This window comes from Dermochelys coriacea, chromosome 10 (genome assembly GCF_009764565.3).
Source record: "Dermochelys coriacea isolate rDerCor1 chromosome 10, rDerCor1.pri.v4, whole genome shotgun sequence".
NCBI classification, from domain to species: Eukaryota; Metazoa; Chordata; order Testudines; family Dermochelyidae; genus Dermochelys; species Dermochelys coriacea.
In genome coordinates this window covers 58,069,265-58,095,905 of record NC_050077.1, presented here as the reverse complement: position 1 = coordinate 58,095,905, position 26,641 = coordinate 58,069,265, and the positions used below count along the sequence as shown (strand labels likewise).

The window sequence follows — 26,641 nt, the reverse complement described above, 5'->3', positions numbered from 1 at the left end:
ATTTATGAGAAGGTTTACTGTGAACACAGCAGAATAGTTACCAACCACTCTAACCAACATTTTTGTTCTATTGGGGGCAGAGGAGTTGGAGACAGTTATCTGTGTGTAGGAGGGTGGGAAAGGGGAAACAGGGATAGGGTTGCGATGATGGAGGTAGTGGGAAATGAGAACAGGTGGTAAGCAGGCCTTTGATTGGTTGTTTGAGAAATTCTGTATTTTGGCTACTACTTAATCTGGGAACAGATTAATGTGGTTTTTCCAAAGAGAGACAGTGTGGAGATTTGGAACTGACAGCACAGGTCTTTGACCCAGAGGGAAAAGAAATATGAGTGCTGTCAGGGTCGCCAATGTGTGGATTCTGGACAACTCCTGGACCACAAGGTTGCAGAAGCTTGTGGGAGATCAAGGAGTACGCCATGACATGGGGATTGTTGACTACAGGCTGACTGGTTGAAAAGAAGTGGGCTGCATTGGCCATCGTTGTTTTGCCTATTTGGTAGCATCTAACTTGTGCCTTAAGAGGTTGTGGTATACTGGACATTGTAGTGATTCACTTGGGAGGAAATGATCTGGGCCTTATTCCTGTGTGCGCCTCATACAATATATGAGAGCAGATTTGGACTACATCAGGACTGTGTCCAGGTGCTGTGAGAGTTTTTGCTGATTTGGCTGAATAATTGCTACTGTGACAACATGAAAACTATTAATTACTGTTGGAAAAACATTAATTGGAAAAATGGAAGGTTAATGGCTGACCATAAATGTGTTTTGTATGACATAGAAACATTACAAGCTCTGACAATAGACTGGTTTTCAGAGATGGGGAATGTCTATTGGACAGAGGCCAGAGATCTTTCTTTCAAACATAAGATTGTTAGGATTTTGGAACAGAAACACTGTCTGTGATTTCTCTCACTGGCTGTGCCACGAACTACACCCTCCAACCGTTGTGAAACATGACCAGGAACACCCTTCTATTGTAACGTGTTTGTCCTTTGCTCAAGGCTCTGCCTGTCAGTTAGGTTATATGGTGGGGGAAATAATGGCAAATAACAGGGGACGGAGAACGGGGGGTTGGGCGGTTGGGTAGGTATGGGAGTCCTGGGGTACCTATCAGGGAGCGGGCGGGTGGGGTAGATATTGCCGTTTCTATACCAGGGAGGACTTCAGGGAGATGTGATCCCTGCTGACAGTTGGGGGTGCTGGGCCAGGTTGAAGGGGTGAACACATTAAATGGTCAGAGCTGCGGCTAGGAAAATGTGCCAAAGCAGGGCTGATGGGTCCAGCTGATGTGTGTGGGTGGGAAGGTCTGGTTGTCTAGGTAGGCAAATTGAGAGTCATGATATGTACAGCTGCCTAAATTACTACTAACTCCTACCAACAATAGAGCTTTTCCTGTTTAAAAAAAAACTAGGACATTCAATGGCAAAACAATACAATAACACAGAGTTGAGGTTGCTTGGTGGCCTGTCATCCCCATGCAGAACTTTGAGTTGAGTAAAACTCAAACGTCTGAAAAACCAGGAAATGCACAGTTAACGGTTGGCCATACAGTTCAGTTGCTGAAATGAACAAGCTCTTCACCCTTTTTTACAATCTCTTTAGTGCTCCAAGGTGAGAGTTTGGATGCACCAGTGGAAGCTGGGGGTGAGGCTGTTCTAAAAATTAGGTCCATATTTCTATTTCTTTCAATGAATTTTTATGCTGATCTCTCTTCTTACTTAAGAGACAAAAACCTATATATCTTGTATGACTCAGAGTCCATGGCACATTTCATATTAAAAAAACAAACAAACCCACAATAGAAATAACAGTTATAAGAAGGCAGATAAATACTCAGTTACTGCTGATAGTTCATATAGTAACTTGAACTGTTAGTTACAGAAGATTCAGCAAAAACTCTGTCTCATAACACAAGAACATGTTCCATTAAATTAAAAAGAAGCAATTTCAGAACTGATGAAGAAGGAAATACTTTTTCTTATAACACATAATTAGGACTCTCGGCCACAGGAAATTTAGACCAAGAATTTAGTATGATTTAGAAAGGGATTAGACATTATATGGATAACAAGAATATCCAGCATTATTAAGATAAATAACATTTTTGGAAGGATGTTAAGACTCCTGCTTCAGGTTTAAGCCAATATCTCAGTATTAGCGATCAGGATAGGAACTATGTGAGAGGGTAGATTATCCCACATCTGTCATCGGGGGTGGGGTGTGGGTGGTGGGGGCAGGGGAGAGAGTGTCTTACACCAATACATCTGGTGCTGGCCATAATCAGAGACAGGATTCTGGACCAGCTGGACCTGGGGGCTGATCTGGGCTGGCAATTCCTATGTTCCTGAATATTTTTATTAAAAGTGTTTTAATGAGTAGCAGAATCTCACTTTAGTTTAAAGGAGTCTTCTGGCCTCTTTAGCCCCCTTCCTGTCCCACAGATACATCAAAAATTGCTGTAGCAAATTGGCAGCATGGGCTAGGCCAGAAGACTAGATTTTGCTCTTGGAAATCAATGGCATTGCTTATTTACACCAAAGTAAATACCAAAACCTGCCCCATCGACTACATACTTTTTTTTTTAAACAGGGGAGATGCCCAATCAGATCAATTGTAGTGTGGCTATCCTGGGCCAAATTCTAGCCTTAGTAGTGTTCCTGCAGTCTGACTGAAATCAGTAGATCATCGGAGGTGTAACAAAGAGCAGAATTTAGCCTGTCATATCTTTTAAAATTATGGTTAATGCAGTCACACCTGAGATTATTGCTAAATTGCCTGTAGGGCCAAATTATGGCTCTGGAGGGCCAAGGAGGTGTACAATGGGTTATATGGAGGGACAATGTCTGCTGGATGCTCAGTGGAGCAGCAGTTCAGCAACGTATAGCTTCCTCCAGCACTGGCTGGCTTTGACTTCAGTGTGCTTTTGGGCAGGGCATAAGTGATACACAGGTTGGGACAGCCATAGCCAATCCTGTTCCTAGTCCCCAGATATATGCCCTCTAGGATATGCAATGCCATTTGGCACCACTAGCTAGCCACCCTTTCTACCAAAGCAGCCATATTAAAGTGTTGACAGATGGCTGCTCTTTAATCACAAACTTCCTGTCTTTTTCTGCAGTCTGCTGCAGGTGTATAATTCCCCAGCTCAGGGAAAGACAATATATCTGCTTTGTCCATCTGTTTTCCTGGTTCTTATGTGCTAGATAAGAGGTTTTTCTATCATGCTTTGTCCATGGAGATGATATGACCCTTTTGTTTTTCTGATGGCTTCTAGTGATTTTGTTTCCTGTCTTCACCATATGTTTTCTGATTAAACACACCCCTGCTGTGTGTAACAACCAGATTTCCCTTCTCCTTTTCAGAAGCTGCATTGTTTGTTTCACTAGTTTTGTATACAGTAGTTGCATCCAATATGTCAGTTGGAGTTACATTGTCCTCCTGTCTATTTGATAATCATCTAGATGATTAATGTCACTGTCACAGGTGTTGTTGAATCACAATATTCTTATAGCAGCACATAGTGACAAGGCTTTACTTGAGTGTCTCTCTCTAGGGCCCACATTGCTGCCCTGCTTATAGCATGCTTGAGTGCATTTGCATTCAGTATTCAATGAGTGAGGAAACTGAGGATGAATTCTGCTAAAGAGGTCTCCATACCTAGCGTAATTGCTATCAGGATTAGGTGGCTGTTCCTAATTTAATCAGTGTAATTAAATTAATCACTGCACTTGTCCACACATCAGCCTAAAACAAAAATCCTTGAAATGTTCCATTGACAAGATGGAGCATCATGTGACCTGAACAGGTATTTTCACAACATTGATTTTGCTTAATATATCTTTTGCTGCAAATTAGTTTTCTCTTGAGTGTCTTTTCCAGTCCCTGATCCTGGCTATATTTTCTCTCATGAATGACTAGCAGTGAAATGGCAACTCAAAAAGTGGACAATTTGTTCATTCATGTCCAAACTACCAGTGACTAACATGTTTAAATGCATACCTTAAAATCTATACTTTTAGAAGAGGGTGTACTGATGTATACAATGAGGTACAACAATTATATCTAACATACTAATATATAGATTTTTTTTCTCTATTCAGTGATGCAAACTAAAGTTATTTTAAGCCTGATTTTGAAATGTTGTTTGTAATTTTTGATACCTCTACTTCATTGTCCAATGTTGGACATGGAAAATGGTTATTTACAGAGATGCTGAGCTCTCTCAAAACCAACAGCACTCAATAGGCAAGGCGGGTGCTAGCAACTCCTGAAAATCAGTACCCCTAGGTATCTGGGTACCCAAAATTAGAGGCCACTTTTGAAAAATGTTGATATACTTGATAGTACAGGTGAATACTTACACTGTTTATAATAACGATATGTACCACTAATTTATATAACTGGAAGTTTAACGTGATGTCTGCATTACTTTTGAGTGTCATGCTTAATTCATGTTGTTTTTATAATCCTGGTACATTAACTTTTACACCACTATTACTGAAAACTAATACTATTTGGTACATATGTTTATTACAAAAAATCCTACAGGCAGAAATTTAATTACATGACTGAACTGATTATATTTTAAGAATAATCCTTATTCTTGTGTAATTTTTCCATTGTGAATAGTGTAGTGTAATTATCTTCTCACAACTGTCTCATATAATTGCATGGTATTTTGAAACAGGTACTTTCATTTCCTGTTGACTTACATATGGACTTGTAGCTGTAACTGCAAATTTAAAGCCATAGTTATTAGACTGCTTCTTCACTTATGCTTATATTTAACCATTTCCCCAAACTTTACTTATGTTCACTGGTAACTGTATCCTAATGGAGGGAAGCTCACTGCAGCTACAGTAAACTTTACTATCAGCCCACTGTGCCTGTGTATATAATCTTTGCCGGTTTATTATTAACAGTAGCTGCAAGCCTTCATTTCTCTTTAAAACGTTTACAGTAGAACCCCAGAGTTACGAATACCTTGGGAATGGAGGGTGTTCATAACTCTGAAATGTTTGCAAAAAGAAAAGGAGTACTTGTGGCACCTTAGAGACTAACCAATTTTAATTCCACTCTATACGGCTAAATTCAGTGCCTTGCATAATGACAGGTTTCAGAGTAGCAGCCGTGTTAGTCTGTATTCGCAAAAAGAAAAGGAGTACTTGTGGCACCTTTCCTTTCCTTTCCTTTCCTTTCCTTTCCTTTTTGCGAATACAGACTAACACGGCTGCTACTCTGAAACCTGTCATTATGCAAGGCATTGAATTTAGCCGTATAGAGTAAATTTGTTAGTCTCTAAGGTGCCACAAGTACTCCTTTTCTTTTTGCAAATACAGACTAACACGGCTGCTACTCTGAAGTCTGAAATGTTTGTAAGTCTGAACAAAAACAGTATAGCTGTTCTTTCACAAGTATACAACTGAATAGTGACCTAATACAGCTTTGAAACTTTACTATGCAGGAGAAAAATGCTGCTCTCCTTTAATTTTTTAGTAGTTTTACATTGAACGCAGTACTATATTTGCTCTTTTTTGGGTCTCTGCTGTGTGATTGTGTACTTCTGGTTCCAAATGAGGTGTATGGTTGACAGAAGTTATGTTAAAATAATTTAGCTGCTGTATGAAATATAGTTTATTTCAGATGCTATATAGTACCTTAACTATTGATAGGTTTCAGAGTAGCTGCCGTGTTAGGCTGTATGCGCAAAAAGAACAGGAGTACTTGTGGCACCTTAGAGACTAACAAATTTATTAGAGCATAAGCTTTTGTGGGAGTGGCTGGGTCATTACACATATTGAATCTATTTCCCCATGTTAATATCGTCACACCTTCTTGTCAATTATCTAAATGGGCCATCTTGATTATCACTACAAAAGTTTTTTTCTCCTGATGATAATATCTCATCTTAATTAATTAGCCTCTTACAGTTTGTATGGCAACTTCCATCTTCTCTGTATGTGTATATATATATATATCTTCTTACTATATGTTCCATTCTATGCATCCGATGAAGTGGGCTGTAGCCCACGAAAGCTTATGCTCTAATAAATTTGTTAATCTCTAAGGTGCCACAAGTACTCCTGTTCTTTTAACTATACATGTAGGTTATAAGTACATACATGAACTGTGGCCGGTCCTGAAGATGGTACCTAAACACCTAGAGCCCATTTTAGTAGTTCCCTTTCAGCACAATGTTCATTGCCATCAATGAGAATTTTGCCTGGACTGATGTAGTGGGGGTTAGAGTAGAATGTTTTGTTGCCTTGCCCTATTGTGACATCTCCCAGGGTACAATCTGGACTATTGAACAGCTGTGCCCCCTTCATTTTTTAGCCTGGGGTGCTTTATACACTGCTTTGCTGTCAGAACATCCAATCCTGACTAAATACATGCACACCTTGACCAGGCAGTCAAGAATTACATACAAGGCAACACCAGCAACTTCTTAGTCCCAGCCTTGTTCCCCCAGAAATGTGCATCTTGTACTATCCAGCACACTACTGAACACACACACACACATCCTGCTGGAGTGCAGGCAACAAGCAGTTGCTTGTGGATGTGCACTTTGAACCATATCTGTGATGAAATATAAATTTCTTGTTTACTTCTTCCCCCTGCTGGAGACTGGACACTTAAGCAGCTGATAGTTTTTTAACTCCTGGTTGGGGTCAGCGTGTCTTTGTCTGTGAAAAACTGGTTTGTGGGCATTACCCAGAGTCACAACCTATTTCAGTAATGATCATATAGCAGGAGCTTTTAAATTCACACATAGTGTTGCTACACATTTCACCAGGCTAATTATATTCAGCAGATTATGACATTTCAAATGATACCTCCCAAGGCAGACTTTGTGCAAATTTATCATAGTACTGTATTGCAAAAATGGTGAACATGATGGTATAGACTGTCACACCCATATTAGTGAGGTGTGCTTATTGTTTTCCAGCTACAATGTTCTGACTTCATTATTTTCATCATTCCATGTTAATTAAGTCTCATAACCAGAATTTAGGTTTTTTTTACTCTGTGATAATTTTTTATTGTGTAGAATTTCACCGTCTGCTTTCAGGATACAAAAGACATTTTAATATGTAGTCAACTATGTGAGGGGCTAGGGGGAGAGAAAATCCAAATCACCTCAGTGGCACTCTATTGGCAGCTTCACCATGATTGCTACTGCAGACCTTGGTGCATGCACGTCTCCTTCATGGGTTTGAGTACAGCCTCCTCTCCTCCCTTAGGAAACTACCAACTTCCCCTCCTCCCCCAGTCTCTTTGGCAGAGCTGGTATGGAGTCAAGCTCCCTTGCATGCACCAAAAGATTTGCTCCTTCACCCTTACTCCAAGGATGGCCATCTGTGGGGCAGGCCTACCGCATAGAATATGTGTTGCAGTCCCAATATGGAGGGGGTGAATGTAGTAATTACAGTTGCATACTTAGTTCCTTTTGCAATGATAAATAGCATAAAGTCCAACTCTGTGTCTGCTGTACAAATAGAGACCTGTGTTTGAGCAATGGTAGATCTTGATTCCTGATGTTCTATTTTAGCTGCACAGACATGCAAACTAAAGCCACTTCGGAAAGTTCATTGCTCATCAGTGGCTGCAGTGAATGCAGCTGATAATAATATATTAGTTACTGGCACTAAACAGTGGTTAGAGATATCTACCTAGTATCAAACACTTCTTGCCTTGTTCCATGACCACACTGAGTTACAGTATTCAAAAATATATCAATGCAATCATAGGCATTGAATTCTTCAACCCCCCTGCCTCTGGCCCCGCCCCAACTCCACCAGTGCCCTGCCCCCTCCCACCCCCATTCCAACCCCTTCCCCAAAGTCCCTGCCCCAACTCCACCCCCTCCCTGCCCTTATTCGACTCCTTCCCCAAATCCCAGCCCCTCCCTCCCAGAGCTAGCTACAACTGTTTGGCGGCACAAGCACTGGGAGGAGGCAGGGGAGGAGGTGGGGTGAGGACCTTGGCTGCCAGTGGATGCAGAGCACCCATAGAGTTGGTGCCTATGAATGCAATGGCCAATCCTCATTGGAATATCTCACCTAAATTGCAGTACTGTACAAAATCAATGCTTTGATCTATGGTATATACAAAATAATTCTGTTTTGCCTTTTATCAGACAGATTGCTTAAAAACAATGCATGCAATAAAAATAGCTTCTTAGTATTGCTTGGTGGATCTGTGCTAGAAGGGCACATGGCTTCCTCTCATCCTCAGTTTCAATTTTGGAGCATTTGCTGTTTTAGGCCACGTCTGCACTACCTGCCGGATTGGCAGGTAGTGATTATCTATCAGAGATCGATTTATCGCATCTAGTGTAGACGTGATAAATCGATCCCCAATCGCTCTACCATCGACTCCAGAACTCCACCACAGTGAGAGGCGGAAGCAGAGTCAACAGGGTAGCGGCGGGCGTCGATCCCGTGCCGCAAGGATGCGAAGTAAGTGATTCTTTGTCGATCTAAGATGCATTGATTTCAGCTGTAGCTTAAGTTGCATATCTTAGATTGATCCCCCACCCCACAGTGTAGACCAGGCCTTAGAGTCCTTTAGACTCAAACCCTTTCCTTATGTACCCTTGTCTTTCTTAATACCCCTCAATCCACAGCCCTCCCTAATTCTGCATCTGCACTCACTGACAATACCTCTTACGTTTCCAACTGTGTCCTTGGTCCTTCCTGCTTCAATCATCAATAGTTGGATACGTTTTTAAAAGCATTAAGATAATATTAATAGTAAAGAGTCAAAGGAAACTTAGAGGGGGAAAAAAATTGAAGTACAAAGTAACCAAGTCTAAAATGCTCAATGCTTTACTTTTAGTTTTTCAAACACAGAAATATGCAACAAAGTAGGCCAAATATTTGGGTCCTCTTTCTTTAGAGTACTTTGGAATAGTTTACTAGGGGTTAAAGGTACAATCCTGTGAGGTGCTGAATGTCCTTAAGTACCATTAAAGTAAAGGCATTCAGATACTATGGTGTTGAGCGCTATGTCGTAATTAGGTAGACAGTGGCAGCTGAATGCACAAGGGGCCAGATTTTCAAAGGCATTAGGTGCCTAAATATGTAGCTAGTAACTAAGCAATTTAGGTGCCTAACTTCAGTTTAAACCAATGGCCTTTAAGCACCTAACCTGCTTAAGCTCTTTTGAGAATTCCATTACCTGCCACTCTGTATCTTTAGGTGCCTAAATACTTTTGAAAATCTGGTCCTCAGGCTGAAGCCCTATATTGGGATTTTGTACATGGAAGAAATGTAGCCAAACTTGGTTACCTAAAATTAAGCACCTAAATAACTGGTTGGATTTTGAAAAGTGAGGAGTGCTTATAACTCTCAGTTGCTTTAAGTGGACCTACAGTAAGTGCTGAACTACACAAAAAATGAAGAATCCATTTTACACAGACATGACTGATATGTCACAATACTGAAAACACGATGAAAAATTAGGCTTGGGAATAGAATGGACTAGTACAAATTAACGGGAAAAGAGGATTTAAAATAGGGATACGTTCTTTTGCTGCTAGTGCTGTTTCCTAATTCATTTTTCTCACAATTTTTCATTCAGCATTCCAGTTCTTTCCCTTTTTTGCTGAAGTTTGTGTGTTCTTTCCTCTCTACTTTCTCTTAATTTATCTTTACTAATTGGTTTCAGTTCCTTTCACATAGTTTTTCTTCAGTGCAATTTATTTTCCACCAGACTCATGAATATTGTACCTTCACCCTAGCTCAGATCCAAAGCCTACTTTGCTGATGCTGTTTTTGAAGTTGAGACGAACCTAAACTGCTAATAGGCAGGGAGATCAGAGCCTCGTCAATTTCAAACCATCCTGTAGATAACTTGGGTGTCTTGATCAGCTAAAAGCACAAACTGTGTCATGGAGACAGATGACTGAGGGTGCTGTCACCTATTTTCAGTGTCTCAAGAAGGGCTGGCAGCATTTCCTCATGGCCCAGGCTAATTTCACCTGTATTTTCTGGGATTTTCTCATGTGCAGGTCCACAGCTGGAGACCGTATACCCAAGCTGTCTACACCAAACTTCTGGTTTGTTTTTGATAGAGCCAAAAATTCTTACCCAAATGGTATGATTTTAGTTTAAACGAGTGGTGAATGTTACTTAGGATTAGGGTTACTTACCAGCAGAGTACTATGGTACTGCACATATATAGAACAAAAAAATCCCTTGTGGGACACTGGCAACAGGAAAGTCTCATCCCAAACCCTTGTAAGACAGTCCATTCAGGTGGTACTTTTACAGACCATGTCACTGGAGCATCCCAAACATCTGGAAATATCATGAGTTGAGAGCTGCCTCAGAATCGGGATTGTACAGTAGTTCCTCACTTCACGATTTTTAAAATATATCAGTTACACACATACATGATTTACAAACAAAAAGACATGGCACAAACCAAATACCCATCAGTCCACTCACCCCAAATTCATTTAAGAGGCTAAAAAAAGGAGGAGGCCTGGAACCAGCCCAAACAGTAAACAATACGTAGCTATTTGCTGTTATAACTAGTTTAAAAAGAAAAGGAGTACTTAGAATCATAGAATATCAGGGTTGGAAGGGACCTCAGGAGATCATCTAGTCCAACCCCCTGCTCAAAGCAGGACCAATCCCCAATTTTTGCCCCAGATCCCTAAACGGCCCCCTCAAGGATTGAACTCACAACCCTGAGTTTAGCAGGCCAATACTCAAACCACTAAGCTATACCTCCCCCCTTGTGGCACCTTAGAGACTAACAAATTTATTAGAGCATAAGCTTTCGTGAGCTACAGCTCACTTCATCGGATGCATTTGGTGGAAAAAACAGAGGAGAGATTTATATACACACACACAGAGAACATGAAACAATGGGTTTATCATACACACTGTAAGGAGAGTAAGGAGTAAGGGGTAAGGAGTTTTTCCACCAAATGCATCCGATGAAGTGAGCTGTAGCTCACGAAAGCTTATGCTCTAATAAATTTGTTAGTCTCTAAGGTGCCACAAGTACTCCTTTTCTTTTTACTGTAAGGAGAGTGATCACTTAAGATAAGCCATCACCAACAGCAGGGGGGGAAGGAGGAAAACCTTTCATGGTGACAAGCAGGTAGGCTAATTCCAGCAGTTAACAAGAATATCAGAGGAACAGTGGGGGGTGGGGTGGGAGGGAGAAATACCATGGGGAAATAGTTTTACTTTGTGTAATGACTCATCCATTCCCAGTCTCTATTCAAGCCTAAGTTAATTGTATCCAGTTTGCAAATTAATTCCAATTCAGCAGTCTCTCGTTGGAGTCTGTTTTTGAAGCTTTTTTGTTGAAGTATAGCCACTCTTAGGTCTGTGATCGAGTGACCAGAGAGATTGAAGTGTTCTCCAACTGGTTTTTGAATGTTATAATTCTTGACGTCTGATTTGTGTCCATTCATTCTTTTACATAGAGACTGTCCAGTTTGGCCAATGTACATGGCAGAGGGGCATTGCTGGCACATGATGGCATATATCACATTGGTAGATGCGCAGGTGAACGAGCCTCTGATAGTGTGGCTGATGTGATTAGGCCCTATGATGGTATCCCCTGAATAGATATGTGGACAGAGTTGGCAACGGGCTTTGTTGCAAGGATAGGTTCCTGGGTTAGTGGTTCTGTTGTGTGGTGTGTGGTTGCTGGTGAGTATTTGCTTCAGATTGGGGGGCTGTCTGTAAGCAAGGACTGATCTGTCTCCCAAGATCTGTGAGAGCGATGGCTCGTCCTTCAGGATAGGTTGTAGATCCTTGATGATGCGTTGGAGAGGTTTTAGTTGGGGGCTGAAGGTGATGGCTAGTGGCGTTCTGTTGTTTTCTTTGTTGGGCCTGTCCTGTAGTAGGTGACTTCTGGGTACTCTTCTGGCTCTGTCAATCTGTTTCTTAACTTCAGCAGGTGGGTATTGTAGTTGTAGGAATGCATGATAGAGATCTTGTAGGTGTTTGTCTCTATCTGAGGGGTTGGAGCAAATGCGGTTATATCGTAGCGCTTGGCTGTAGACAATGGATCGAGTGGTATGATCTGGATGAAAGCTAGAGGCATGTAGGTAGGAATAGCGGTCAGTAGGTTTCCGATATAGGGTGGTTCCTAACCCAGGAACCTATCCTTGCAACAAAGCCCGTTGCCAACTCTGTCCACATATCTATTCAGGGGATACCATCATAGGGCCTAATCACATCAGCCACACTATCAGAGGCTCGTTCACCTGCGCATCTACCAATGTGATATATGCCATCATGTGCCAGCAATGCCCCTCTGCCATGTACATTGGCCAAACTGGACAGTCTCTACGTAAAAGAATGAATGGACACAAATCAGACGTCAAGAATTATAACATTCAAAAACCAGTTGGAGAACACTTCAATCTCTCTGGTCACTCGATCACAGACCTAAGAGTGGCTATACTTCAACAAAAAAGCTTCAAAAACAGACTCCAACGAGAGACTGCTGAATTGGAATTAATTTGCAAACTGGATACAATTAATTTAGGCTTGAATAGAGACTGGGAATGGATGAATCATTACACAAAGTAAAACTATTTCCCCATGGTATTTCTCCCTCCCACCCCACCCCCCACTGTTCCTCTGATATTCTTGTTAACTGCTGGAATTAGCCTACCTGCTTGTCACCATGAAAGGTTTTCCTCCTTCCCCCCCTGCTGTTGGTGATGGCTTATCTTAAGTGATCACTCTCCTTACAGTGTGTATGATAAACCCATTGTTTCATGTTCTCTGTGTGTGTGTATATAAATCTCTCCTCTGTTTTTTCCACCAAATGCATCCGATGAAGTGAGCTGTAGCTCACGAAAGCTTATGCTCTAATAAATTTGTTAGTCTCTAAGGTGCCACAAGTACTCCTTTTCTTTTTTTCCGAATACAGACTAACACGGCTGCTACTCTGAAACTAGTTTAAAAAATCTCTGTTGATAACAAATAGAATTAAGGCAGTTAATTCATTAAACTTTTGTCTCAGGAACAGAAAGTGGGTTTTTTGGGTTGGTTTGGTTTTGGTTCATTTTAATATATGTTATGTATAGCAGCTTCTAGCATGTGTATCACCTAAGAAAATCATTAGTGACAGAGTCCAAGGTCAAAAGGGAATACTGTGACCATCTAGATCGACCTTCTGGATAACACAAGCTGTAGAACTTCCTCATACTAGGTCAAAAGTATTGAAGATATCACTTGGCAATAATTGATGTTTTTTGTACACACACAAATATGCAATTAAGCAACATTTTAAAACAAATGAAAGAAGCTAATTCATTCCTAGTCTTAATAATAGTTGGATCTATACTGATAATATAAGGCAGTGGACTCCCACTTTTTTATGCACAAGATCACTTTTTGAATTTAAGTGCAACCCAGGATCTACTCTGCCCTTTCCCTGAGGCCCTCCCCCCCTGCCCTCACTCACTTTCACTGGGCTGGGGCAGGGGGTTGAGGGGTTTGGAGTATGGGAGGGGGTTGGGGTACAGGAGGGGGTATGGGGTACTGGCTCTGGGAGGGGGCTCAGGGCTGGAGGTTGGGGTGTGGGCTTCTGCTGGGAGGCACTTTCCTTGTCGGGCAGCTCCTGGTCAGCGGCGCAGCAGGGCTAAGGCAGACTCCCTGCCTGCCCTCGCCCTACAATGCACCCGGGAGCAGCCATCACACCCCCTGCAGCCCGTGGCACCGCATGCTGCCCCTCTCTGCAGTCACCGCCCCTCCCCCCCAGCTCCCATTGGCCACAGTTCCCTATTCCAGGCAGAAGCAGCATGCAGAGGGAGACCACTGCCTCCCCACTCTCCCCGGGGCCTCAGGAGTGGGTTGGCTGCTTTCGGGAGTTGTGCATGGCCAGGGCAGGCAGGGAGCCTACCTTACCCCGCTGCGCACCAGACTTTTAGCGGCTGGAGATCATGATTGACTGTCAGAGGCTCCAGAATGGACCAGTTGAGCATGATCGACCGGTTGATGGCCTCTGATCTAAGGCATTATAAACAACACTAATAGTAATTATTTCACAGCACTGTTAGATTAAAAGCTGAAACAATAATAAGGTCTGATTTTAGTTTACCAGTCTCCTGGTTTGTCGATTCTGAGTTAAATTTTCCTCCAGGGCAGATTGGAGAGGCCCTGGAGGTTTTTCGCCTTCCTCTGTAGCATGGGGCATGGTTGACTTGAGGGAGGCTTCTCTGCTCCTTGAAGTCTTTAAACCATGATTTAAGGACTTCAATAGCTCAGACATGGGTGAGGTTTTTCATAGGAGTGGGTGGGTGAGATTCTGTGGCCTGCGCTGTGCAGGAGGTCGGACTAGATGATCAGAATGGTCCCTTCTGACCTTAGTATCTATGAATCTATAAATACTCAGAGTTTGATCTGGTGACCACAGAGTGAATGGAAGACGCCTGTTGATGTCAGTGGGGATTGACCAGACTTTAAGCTATACTAAATAGTCTTTTCACTGATGAAAAGTAGCCTGTAATCATATTGGGGACAGGCAAGGGGGAGAAATTGGTCATAAATCCTCTCAATGTTCATTAACTCCTCTTATTGCTAATGAAAGTTATATGCTGCTGGCAACAAGAGGAGACCAGATCTTCTTGTACAGTTCCTCTAGGATTTTTGGGAAGGGCTGGTTTCAATTTGGGAAATAAATCATGTGATGCCATTGTAATTAATCTATATTTACACCAGTTGATCAGCGAGTGAGCAAATGAGACCATTAACTGCTGATTTACAGCTGTGTTTATTGGGAGTAACTTCATTGAAGTCAGGTGCATGACATTGGGACAAAGTTGGAGTTAGAGGAGAATACAATCAAGAGATTTTTGGTTTGGGAGGGTAGGGGAAATCCACATTTTGTAAGAATACTGCAATTCTTTAAGACCTCATTGATTCCATCAAAGAGTGTAATTCAGGTCTTCTTCCCTCCCATTCCAGTGCTGATGAGCGATTTGATGCGACATTTCATACCAATGTTTTGGTCAATTCTTCAGGATACTGCCAATACCTGCCCCCAGGTAAGAAGTAGATTGTTTTCATGTAATAGCTCTTGCCTACTCATATATGAAGTCATCTCATAGTTTGGATATAAACTCTTTCATACGCCATATAAATCTAGATAGTACCTGTTTGCTAGATTTAAAGCTATATAAATTACACATATGTACCTGTAATTATGTATGCATCATTTAAAAACACAATCTTGCATGGATACCACCACACAAAAAAAATTACCAATTGCAATGATGTAAATTCTCTGTCATATCACTGGTTTAGCCCCATTTCCTATTACAATAACTCCTCACTCAAAATTGTCTTGATTAACATTGTTACGTTGCTGATCAATTAGGGAACATGCTCGTTTAAAGTTGAGCAATGCTCCCTTACAATGTTGTATGGCAGTCGCCTGCTTTGTCCACTGCTTGCAGAAAGAGCAGCCCGTTGGATCTAGCTGGTGGGGGCTTGGAACCAGGGTGGACCAGCAGCCCCCCATCAACTCCCCGCTCTCCTAAGTTCCCTGTGAAGCAACTGCCCAGCAAGTTACCAATTGCCGGCAGTTCAGCTGTCCCTCCCCCAACTGCCAGGTGCTGCTCCCGGGAGCTTTCCGCTTGCTGTGCAGAAGTGGGGGGAAGAGGGGTGCTAATGTCAGGGTATCCCCCTCTCCCTGCTCCTGCTCCTTATCTCCACAGAGCAGGAGGATGACGACAGGGTTTAGGACAGCGGGAGCTTGCTGGCAGCAGCTGCTGTCTCAACTTGCTGATTCACTTAAAAAGGCAATGTACTTAGAGTCGGGTCAGCAAACTTAAAGGGGCAATGCATGCCTCTCTCTCTCTCTCACACAGGATGTGTGTCTTACTCTCTCTGCCATCCTGTCTCCCCTCCTTCCATTCATGCTTCCTTGTAGAGTATGAGGCTACATCAACAACAATATGTTAACCCTTGAGGGCTCAGCTGAGTGCTAGTTCATCATTTAATAATAAGGCATTCCCTGGGAAATATCCCACCCTCTTCCGTCCTCTGACTTCACCACCTCAACCAAACTTCACACTCTTCATTGCTGTGTACAAACAATTGTTTGTTTAAAACTTATACTCTGTGTATGTGTGTGTAGTCTTTTGTCTGTCAAAATTTTTTTCCCTGGAACCTAATCCCCCCTATTTACATTAATTCTTATGGGAAAATTGGATTCACTTAACATCGTTTCGCTTAAAGTAGCATTTTTCAGGAACATACCTACAATGTTAAGTGAGGAGTTACTGTATCAATTTATGGTTTCAGAAGTATGGAAGTATGAATAGAAATAAAAATCACATGACCTTCTGACATACAAAAGTATTGTTTCCTGAGGCTGAGGGAGTAATTAAACATGATTAATTTATTCCATGAATTTGGAGCTTCTGTTCATGAATTCATTCTTATAGTAAATAGTTTACTAATTTCTTGGATGGATTTGCTATTTGAAATGATGCACCAAACACTTTCTCAGAACAGCTTTTGCTCTGTAGCTCATTCCTGAGAATGCTTTTATTTCATATTTGAAATTTTGAAATATAGTGATCCGTGTTTAACTGGACACCTGGTGCTATTTCTGTTCCCTAGAATATAATTCTTAGAATCAGGTTTCTTCTGCCTATCTTAGGGTCTTATAGAGTGCCCATCCCTGTAGTATCCAAGTGCTTCCCAGGTAAATTACATCTACTGCGGTCCTAGGTATGGTCCATGGAGTCTCCTACCCTTCTGCCCATAGGGTGCTCCAATTGGTGTTTATGGACTTGATCTTGCAAGGTGCTGAGTGATAGGTCCTTGATCTGTCATGTTTAACTTTGTCCATCGTTTTATACAATAAACGCAACAAATAGAGGTTAGCCTTCTTGAAAGGAATGAGCCAATGTTATGTAAATTTTAAAAGACAGTAAATCATCTTGCAGGGCCTTTCATTATATTTAGTAACAGAAATCCCATCCCAGCCACATCATGAAGAGAATAGTAACACCAGGAAAAGAGAATTAGAGAAGTGACCTATGCAATTCAATGAAAGGAGGTATATAGTCAATATATAGATTCTGCACATCTATTACTATAGTAAGTTTGAATGCTCTTCCTTTACACTTCTTGAGGTATATTAAGTTTACTTTTACGGTATGTCTACACAGCAAAGAAAAACATGCGGCTGGACCATGGCAGCTGATTCAGGCTCACGTGGCTCAGACCACAGAGCTGTTTCATTGCTGTGTATGCTTCTGGGCTTGGGCTGCAGCCCTGCGAACCCAAGTCAGCTGGCACAGGCCAACTGCGGGATTTTCTTTGCTGTGTAGACATATCCTCAGAGTAAGTACTGGACAGCTACAGTGTGTAACAGGGATCATTTACAAAAACAGATGAAATAGTATGCGAGACAAGCATTTCTATAGATTTTTTTTTTGGTTCTATTTAAACTCTAGGCATATTCAAGAGCTCATGCTACATAGATGTGCGCTGGTTTCCATTTGATATTCAGAAGTGTAATCTGAAGTTTGGATCCTGGACCTATGGTGGATGGTCCTTGGACTTACAAATGCAAGAAGCAGATATATCTGGATACATTTCAAATGGAGAGTGGGATCTAGTAGGTAAGTTCCTTGGACCTGATTTTCATTTACACTCTGTACTTTGGGAATGTAAAGGGGCTTTAAAGTGGATGGAAAGGTAGATCGGTATAAAAGGACCTTTGTGCAAATGATGATCAGGCCCCTTGTCTTTTTTTTCAGATAGTAGAAATGTACACTGCTCAGGTAGCAAGTACCAGTACAAATGCATGCTGATTCATCAGTCCATTTATCTAACAGATCCTTGGCAGACATATGAACCAGCATTCTTTGTAAATTATATATATATAAATATATATAAATATATATATAAAACTACATGTTAGGGTTACCAAGCAGTGGATTGGAATAGGCTATGAAGGTCTGAGACAGTAGCATTTTAAATGTGGTGGAAAAAAAGATGAAAGGTTAAGAACATATGAAGAAGGTGAAGGCACTGAGAGAACCCTGATCATTGCAAGTTCATTGAAAACCTTTTTGACTTAGATTCTTTATTACCTAATTTTGGTCATGTAACAGAGAGGAGAATTGGAATTGAAGAGGAACATTTTACTTGCTGTGGGACTTCAGAGAAGACACTGGGAGGCTTTTGTCTAAATGTAGCTTCTGCATTAACATAGGTTATATGCAGATTAGTTTCTGCTTTTCTCCCTGTTTTTTTTTCCTGTGCAGGAATTCCTGGGAAGAGGAGTGAGAGTTTTTATGAATGTTGTAAAGAACCTTACCCAGATGTGACATTCACAGTGACTATGAGACGTAGGACTCTGTATTATGGACTCAATATTCTCATTCCTTGCATGCTGATATCTGCACTTGCCCTATTAGTTTTTCTGCTTCCGGCTGACTCAGGAGAGAAGATCTCACTAGGTAAACACATTACCAAGTATTTTAAAAGTTGGCTCTGTAAAAGGCTTCTGATTTCAATGTAGCTAGATAGCCTCAGCACGCTCAGGGAAACAGTTTGTCTGTCTTGCTGCATTTTTATCTAATAAAAAGTATGTAAGTGTTTTTAAAGCATCTCTTACGGTGGTATCTTAGCAAAGATATGAAAGAATAGGTCATACTACTAGTTAGGGTGGAGTTAGGAGTTACATAAACAACAAAAACATACAAGTAGCATTACAATGTTTAACTGTATAATCCTGTATTACAAATAGGGCTACTGTTTGACACTTACGTGCTGAAGGGAAAAATAATTTCACTGAATAAAGGTTATGTTGGAAAGAACATGTATTTTGGCATTTTAGTCTGGCATTATTTTCAGTCTATATTCCTCTTACTAGTAAGTGATACATTAAAAGCCAGGAGTCACCCTTTGCATCCTTTTGAAAAAGTTGGGCTCCTTCCATTTAAATATTTTAGTGGTGAGGCCATCTTCTTTTTGTAAATGTATGGCTAAATGTTGGATTGTGGGGAGTGGATAAACTGGAATCTTTTTGATACACGATAGTTAAGGTAGCTACTAAATATTTTATAAAATTTTACACAACATATGACATAACAAATGTATTAATTTCTATGTAATGAAAATGGTTGTTCAAAAGACAGAATGTAAACTGGGCATCTCTGCACAAGTGCTGTTTTAATGTTTAGTGTACGTTTCTCTTGGATTTCAGAACAACTTCCCTAGCCCTTGACTTCTGACTACCCTCTGAATTTTTAGGATGCGCTATCCTGTCCTTCAGTCCCTTTCCAGCTGACAGTGGTTCCCTCTGCGCAAACCTAGTCCTGAGATCGTATCAGGACAACAGCTGAGTCATATTCAGAGGGGCAAATCAGTGAGCAACAAAAATCAAAATCCAGAAATCAGTATCAGAACTGCTTAGAGCAAGCAACTCTCAAAGATCAACTGCTAATTTAAGAGAGAACATTGGTCTCTCTCCCAGGGCAATTTCTGTTTTCTGGGATTAACTACTATACTTTTTAGCTTCATGTCTTCCAAACCTATTGATCAGCACATCACATACTGTATCAAGTTATTGAAAGCTCAAAACAAAACACTCCTTCGTGAACTTTTCAAAAGGTGTGATGGAACATAAAACAAGGAGTACTTTAATTTGTCATATTTTATCAAATCCCTTGGACAGTGATGCGAAGTGAACAGTGCTGTATTATGACAGGTTTCAGAATAGCAGCTGTGTTAGTCTGTATTCGCAAAAAGAAAAGGAGTACTTGTGGTACCTTAGAGACTAACAAATTTATTTGAGCATATGCGAATACAGACTAATAGAGCTGCTACTCTGGAACCTGTCATAATAGCATATGCTCAAATAAATTTGTTAGTCTCTAAGGTGCCACAAGTACTCCTTTTCTTTTAGTGCTGTATTAGTATAGCAAGGTTTAACAAGGCCAAAAAGAAATGATTAGGTCCAGCTCCTACATTTGTACAAGTGCACAAAAACTGGGACCTAATCACGAAGGCTTTTGTATTAGATTTATCAAAAACACAGATTTAGAAAAAATTAAACTAGTTTGGCAAGATTTCTATCCTCTAAAATGGGAATTTTTAAAGTAGTATCAAAAGAGAACAGGATTGAGTACAATCAGTAAATCAGTGTAAGGGTATGATTGTGAGAATAAATTTCACACAGCACTTCTTCAAATTTGTTCTTTAGTGGATAGCAATTACCTGACAAGCTGCTGTCCTAATTCTGTACTTCATGTTTATCTTTCAGGTATAACAGTTTTATTGTCTCTTACTGTCTTTATGCTACTTGTGGCAGAAATTATGCCAGCAACATCAGATTCTGTGCCATTAATAGGTAACTTTAATTTATTCTCACTCTCTTTCTTTCTCTCTTTTTTTTTTAAATCAGACAAGTTGGAATTAAATCACTTCAAGGCCAAAAATAAGGCACATTTAGAAAGTGTATGATCTGTGTGCTTACAGCAGTTGAGCCAGAGATGTTTAGGACTGATCCTGCATGGTGCAGAGCAATGATTTCAGTGGGAATCGAGGCTGCTCACCTCTCCTTCTGAGGGAATGTATATTGGGAGGAAGATAGGGAGCACAGTAGAGGGACGATGAGAATGGTTATGGAACATGTGCTGGGGGAGCACAAAGGCGCAGTGGTGGTAACACAGGGACACTTGGGTGAGAAAACACTAACTTGGGGGTAGGAGACACTGCCGAGTGGGCAGGGTGCTCACAGGGGCTCGCTAAAGGGTTTGGTCACTGCAGGCCTCCCACCCACTCATAGTAGTTCCCTCTCTTACTACCTTGGCATCCAGTGAAGTTTGTCATAAACAGGGTTCTCTTGGGGGGAGGGAGGGGTTCCTCTGGTTTCTTATATATTTTTTGAGTCCTCTGGTCTTCTGGAAGATCTGGATCAAAATAAAGAAAAAAAATGGCATGTCACTGGGGATAATGCCAAAGAATTTCCTTTGGAGTATGCAGTTGCATCTTGGAACACAGTAAGCGAGGGCTCTATAAAACAGCAGATTGAAATATACTCTGGAAGGGGGGGGGAATTTTTCATTACAATTCCTCCACATGGCAATTGATATATAAGCAGAAAACCCCAACCACTCTTTCTGATATTACCCAACTAACTAATAATGATGATAACAATAACGAAAGGGGAGATTTTCAAAGGCACTAAAAAGAGTCAGGTGCTTATGTTTTATTAAAAACAGTGTTAAAATTACACATTATCACTTTAAATATGTAAGGGGTTTCCTGGTCCTGCTTGCAGGGTAGAGGGCTCTGTAAGGAAGAGTCTGATATGTCTCTTATGCTGTCAATGGACTAAGCTCTGCCTCGCTTTAGGGAGCAGCCTGTTTTGTCACTCTCTGGGTTTAGTTCATGGGTGTTAAGGTTCTGGATGCTAAGAAATAAAGCAGTGTTATGTTGCAACTTTAGAGGAAGAATATTTAATTCTTTTATCTATTTTCCCTATGTATATGCTATGAACATAACTGTAGCCAACTCCCATTGAAAAATCAGTGAGAGACTGGAGCCTGACTACTCTTTCTGCTTTTGAAAAATCTCTCCCAAATGCATTAAAAAGTAGCTTGTTTGGAATCAGGTTTGTTTTCCATTTTAACTGTGTTCCTTTAGATTACTACCTGTTTATGTAGGTGTCTGAAGCACCTGTATATCACTATAATTTTACATATCTTGATTATGTGTTTATTTTTGCAGCTCAGTATTTTGCCAGCACTATGATTATTGTTGGCCTTTCTGTTGTTGTCACTGTTATTGTTCTGCAATATCACCATCATGACCCAGATGGGGGGAAAATGCCAAAGTGGGTAAGGTCTAATTCCAGTTCATTTATATCTACTTATTCACTATATAAATTTTCAGATTAGAGATGTGTCATAGTGGCAGAGTGGCATCATTACTTCTTGATACCCTCCCCCACCGAAGCTTCACAGCTGAGCAAAAATATCCACATACGTTTCCTTTTGTGGGCCTCTCATTTTTCAGAAAGAGGGAAACACTTACAAGAACTAAGATAGTCATCTTGTTTCTATCTTAAAAATTTCCTGCAATACAACTAAAACCACCTAGAACATGAAGTACTCTGTCCAATAAGATCACATTAATTTAATTACAGCCACTGCTATAGATTTAAGAATTGTTTACTTGTGAATAGCTGCAGCTATGACCATATGTTAGAGAGGTATGTTAAGGTGGAAGCGAGAATTTTTGAGCTTTCTGTGAGTTATATACTGACTTTACCATCAAGCCAGAGGACTATGTCAACTACAAATTAAAAGTTAGTATCTCTGTCCCTGAAGTATAATGACATCTTCATGAGCTAGTACCATGAATTATTGTTTTTATGTAAAGCACTATCATAGCATGGCTGAGAACTAGAATCTTGCATAGTAACTGAATATTGATGAGATAATGCTTAGGGTATGTCTAAACCCCAGAGCCTGGGGTCTAGCTCGAGCCAGAATGTCTACACCCCAATTTTACAAGCCTCAGTCAGCTGACACAGGTCAGCTGTGGGTGTTTAATTGCTGTGTGGACATACCCTATGAATCCTGCATAGCTTAATATTGCAAAGGATAAGGTGCATTCTCAATTCCTATATATTTCACCTTGCATCCTGCAGCATCAGGTCAATAGTGAAGGTGGAAAGTACTCTCCTTAGATTTTAGGCAGGAACGAGTGATCGCTACTTCATACAGTCCCATACCCCAGTGCCTTACAAACATTAGATATTCCCTGCCCTAAAGAGCTTACACTATAGGCAGTTAGGTGATGGCACTGGAAATTAAATTGAAAGAGAACTGATTAAGTATCAACCAATGCAGAAATAGAACTGATTATGTATAGACCAATGCAATGTGAGATAGAAAACCAAATATTGATGACTGTATTTGCAGAAATATTCCTGCTGGAATCAGTTGGAATACTCATGTAAAATAAGCAAGACTTAGCACTGAAGACCTGATCAAAAACCCATTTAAACTCAGTAGGAGTCAACAGGCTTTTGGATCAGGCCTTGGATTAATAAGGGTGGTCTATTTTTTTTAGCTGAATTACATTAGTGCGGGGGTGGGGGAGAAATATGAAGACAAGAGCATGTGAAATCTGTCTTTAGCAAAAACATTTACCCTCAAAATGGCATCAGGAGCATATCTATCTACTCTAAGTGGCATTCTAAAATCATAACAAATGGACTAAATCCAATATAAATTATATTGCAAGAGTTACATGTGGTTTGAGATAATGAAATGACATTATGACTAGGAAAAAGAAACACTGGAATTACTTTTTGAAATCCTGATTGAGCTGAATTTTGGAAGCCTGAATTTGAACTGGAGCTTTCTTTGAATAGCAATGCAAAAACCAATAAAATGAAACCTAGTGATTTGATTTGCCACTGGAATGAAACTAATCATTTTTACCAAGGACTTTTCTGTTCCATCTGCACCCTGTGGTATATACAGATCTATTTTATACAGTTTGCAATCAGCTGTCATAAAAGAGTTGAGTGCGAGTATAGTAAAAACACTGTAAAATATAGCAATTCAATCCAATTAGTATGGCATATTTTTAGCAACTGCCTCTAAAAAGCACTGAAGTATTAGACTGCAATTCTTTCACTCTTATTTCTGTTTGTAACACTTATTTTATTTATTACCTCAAGTATAAAGCAAAACTATTTTGAGTCTCATTGAAAATAATTGTTTTCTAATCAAAGGAAAGTCCATAGTTTCAATTCAAAAACAGCAAAGTTTGTCATGTCACTGCTGTGAAATGAATGTGATAAAAAAAGCAACCTGTCAGACCAGCCCACAGCAGTCATAATTTGACAGTTGCATATGGCCATTAGCAGCCTGCTGGGAGTGGGACAATGGACTCAATGGCTGAGAGTGACTGTAGGACAATTATGACATCTCCACTAGGCTACAGGGCAAGATCAGCAAATAGAGACCAGGGAGCACAGGAGCGCTGGAACAATTTTTATAGTGGAGGTCCTGAGAGCCATTTAGCCAGATTGTAATAAACCCTGTATAGACTGGAAACCACTTCAAGCCAGGGCACCTATGGGGAGCAGAGAGCACCAGAGCTCTAAAATACAAATAGCTATTGATGATGATCAGTTTCTGTTAACAAAGATGTTTTACTTCTCAATTTTCTTCCAGACAAGAATCATCCTTCTGAACTGGTGTGCCTGGTTCCTGAGGATGAAGAGACCAGGGGAGGATAAAGTACGCCCTGCCTGTCAGCATAAGCAGCGTCGATGTAGCTTGTCAAGTGTAGATATGAACACTGTGAGTGGACAACAAGCCAGTAATGGGAATATGCTCTATATTGGGTTCCGGGGGCTGGAAGGGGTCCATTGCACTCCGACCACTGATTCTGGGGTAATTTGTGGGAGGATGACCTGTTCACCAACAGAAGAAGAGACTCTCCTGCACAGTGGACACCCCTCTGAAGGTGACCCAGATTTGGCTAAGATCTTGGAGGAGGTCCGATATATTGCAAACCGATTCAGGGACCAGGATGAGGAGGAAGCCATTTGCAACGAATGGAAGTTTGCAGCCTCTGTGGTAGACCGTCTCTGCTTGATGGCCTTTTCTGTCTTCACAATCATTTGTACTATCGGCATTTTAATGTCTGCACCAAACTTTGTAGAGGCTGTGTCTAAAGATTTTGCTTAATTCTGCAAAGTGTCTGTGATCCTTCAAGGTATGCTATGTAGCATATAGATGAGTACATGGTCTTTTTTTTTTAAAAAAAAACAGGCTATATCATGAATATACTCTTACTCAGTGACACATTTAAAAACAGTAAAATGTCTATAGGGCTCACTCCAGCCTGTGAGATGCTGAGGGACCTTAACTCCCACTGAAGTGTGTAAATAGGGCATTCAGTTTGTAGGGTTGAGTCCACAGTTTGTGAGCTATTGCTAAAGTATCTGATGGACCAATCTGAGGCCACTGGCATTAATGGAAAGATTTCCATTAACTGCAATGAGCTTTGGATCAGGCCCTTAGCCAATAAACGACACAAGCGCTATAATGGGGGAACACTCCCACCAGCTTATGTTGTCAGAAGCAACTAGTGAATGGGGGAGGCCCAAGCTGACCCTCCTGATTTTCAGAGGGCAGGTACTCAGCAATACAGTAACTCCTCACTTAAAGTCATCCCGATTAACACTGTTTCATTATTAGGTTGCTGATCTATTAGAGAAAATACTCATTTAAAGTTGCGCAACGTTCCATTATAAAGTTGTTTGGCTTGCCCCGCTCCACCTGCCTGCCCAGCGCTCCTGCTGGGGAGCGGGGTCAGGGCGTTGGGGCTTGCCCCAATCCACCCTTCCGGTGCTCCTGCTGCGGAGCAGGGTCGGGGCATGGGGGCTTATCCCATTCCGCCTACCTGGCATTCCAGGCAGGGAGTGGGCAAGCCCCCAACCCCGCTCCCCAGCAGGAGCACCAGACGGGCGGAGTGGGGCAAGCCCCCGTGCCCTGTCCCTACTACGCCCTGCCTCAACCAAGCTTCACAGTATCTTTGGTGAGTACAGTATTAGTTTGTTTAAAATTATTTAAAACTTATACTGTATATGTATATGTCTTTTGTCTGGCGAAAAAAATTTTCCTGGAACCTAACCCTCCCCTCCCCCATTTACATTAATTCTTATGGAGAAATTGGATTCGCTTAACATTGTTTTCCTTAAAGTAGCATTTTTCAGGAATATAACTACAACGTTCAGCGAGGAGTTACTGTACTGAAAATCAGGCCCCAGAAAAGTTTGTCAAGTTGGGCTCCTAAAAACTGAGGCTGCCAAAATGGACATTACCAACTTTAATGGGAGCCAGCTCTGAAGCATAGATCCTAATTTTAACAGCACTAAACGTGTGGGCTGAATTTTTAAAACACACTTGAAATGATTTGTCAAGGAATTTAATTTTGGGGCTTATATCCACTGCCTTCTCCAGCAAAGACATTCTTTGAACTGCTAAGTTTTGTTGAACCTATTTTGCTATATTGATGTCTGTCTTTTTTTAAAGGGAAAATGCAGGATTCAAGATCTCTACATCTTCATTTGTAAAAAAGAGACTTGTGTCTTTTCATTGATTACTTTCCAATGTGGCAAAAATAACTCTCTCTATACAAACTCAAAAATAAATGGGAAATCTAAAGCAAAATGAGCCATTTAAGTGTTCAAAATTAATGTTTTGTCTGATGCATGCCCAGTCTTTTAGATACAGCATCATCTTTTTGTTGACTTACCAATATGTATTATGGAAAGAAAACTGGTTAGCTTTTTTCCTCAGTGCATTGTTTAATGCTGAAAACTCTTCTTGCTGTGCATAAGCTGTAAATATTCACCAGGAAACTTTAAATAGGAATTCCTTTTTAGAAAATCATCCTATGGGCAAAGTTTTAAGTGCACAAATAAATAATTTGGTGCTTAACATTAACCATTTGTACCTTTAAAATTCTCCCCGTGGAATGTTAAACTTTTCAAGTGAATGTGGTGCTCGAGGAAAGTGCTGAGCTGACAGCGCTGGAGACTGAAGTCCTGTGTCTACAAAACAGGTGGTGAAAAGTATCCCTACTCTGTCCTG

At 40.9% G+C, this 26,641-nt stretch overlaps 1 protein-coding gene across 1 annotated transcript in view; it reads left to right on the top strand.

Annotated features, from left to right (window-relative positions):
- CHRFAM7A (CHRNA7 (exons 5-10) and FAM7A (exons A-E) fusion) overlaps positions 1-24,800 on the top strand; it is a 97,982-nt gene extending 73,182 nt beyond the window's left edge. Inside the window, exons 5-10 of the mRNA XM_038420783.2 lie at positions 14,955-15,034; positions 17,459-17,626; positions 18,275-18,469; positions 20,278-20,364; positions 21,747-21,856; positions 24,212-24,800. Coding sequence (XP_038276711.1) covers positions 14,955-15,034; positions 17,459-17,626; positions 18,275-18,469; positions 20,278-20,364; positions 21,747-21,856; positions 24,212-24,730 — 1,159 coding nt within the window. The 3' untranslated portion in view covers positions 24,731-24,800. The remainder of the gene's footprint in view (positions 1-14,954; positions 15,035-17,458; positions 17,627-18,274; positions 18,470-20,277; positions 20,365-21,746; positions 21,857-24,211) is intronic.
- Positions 24,801-26,641: the final 1,841 nt, after the last annotated feature.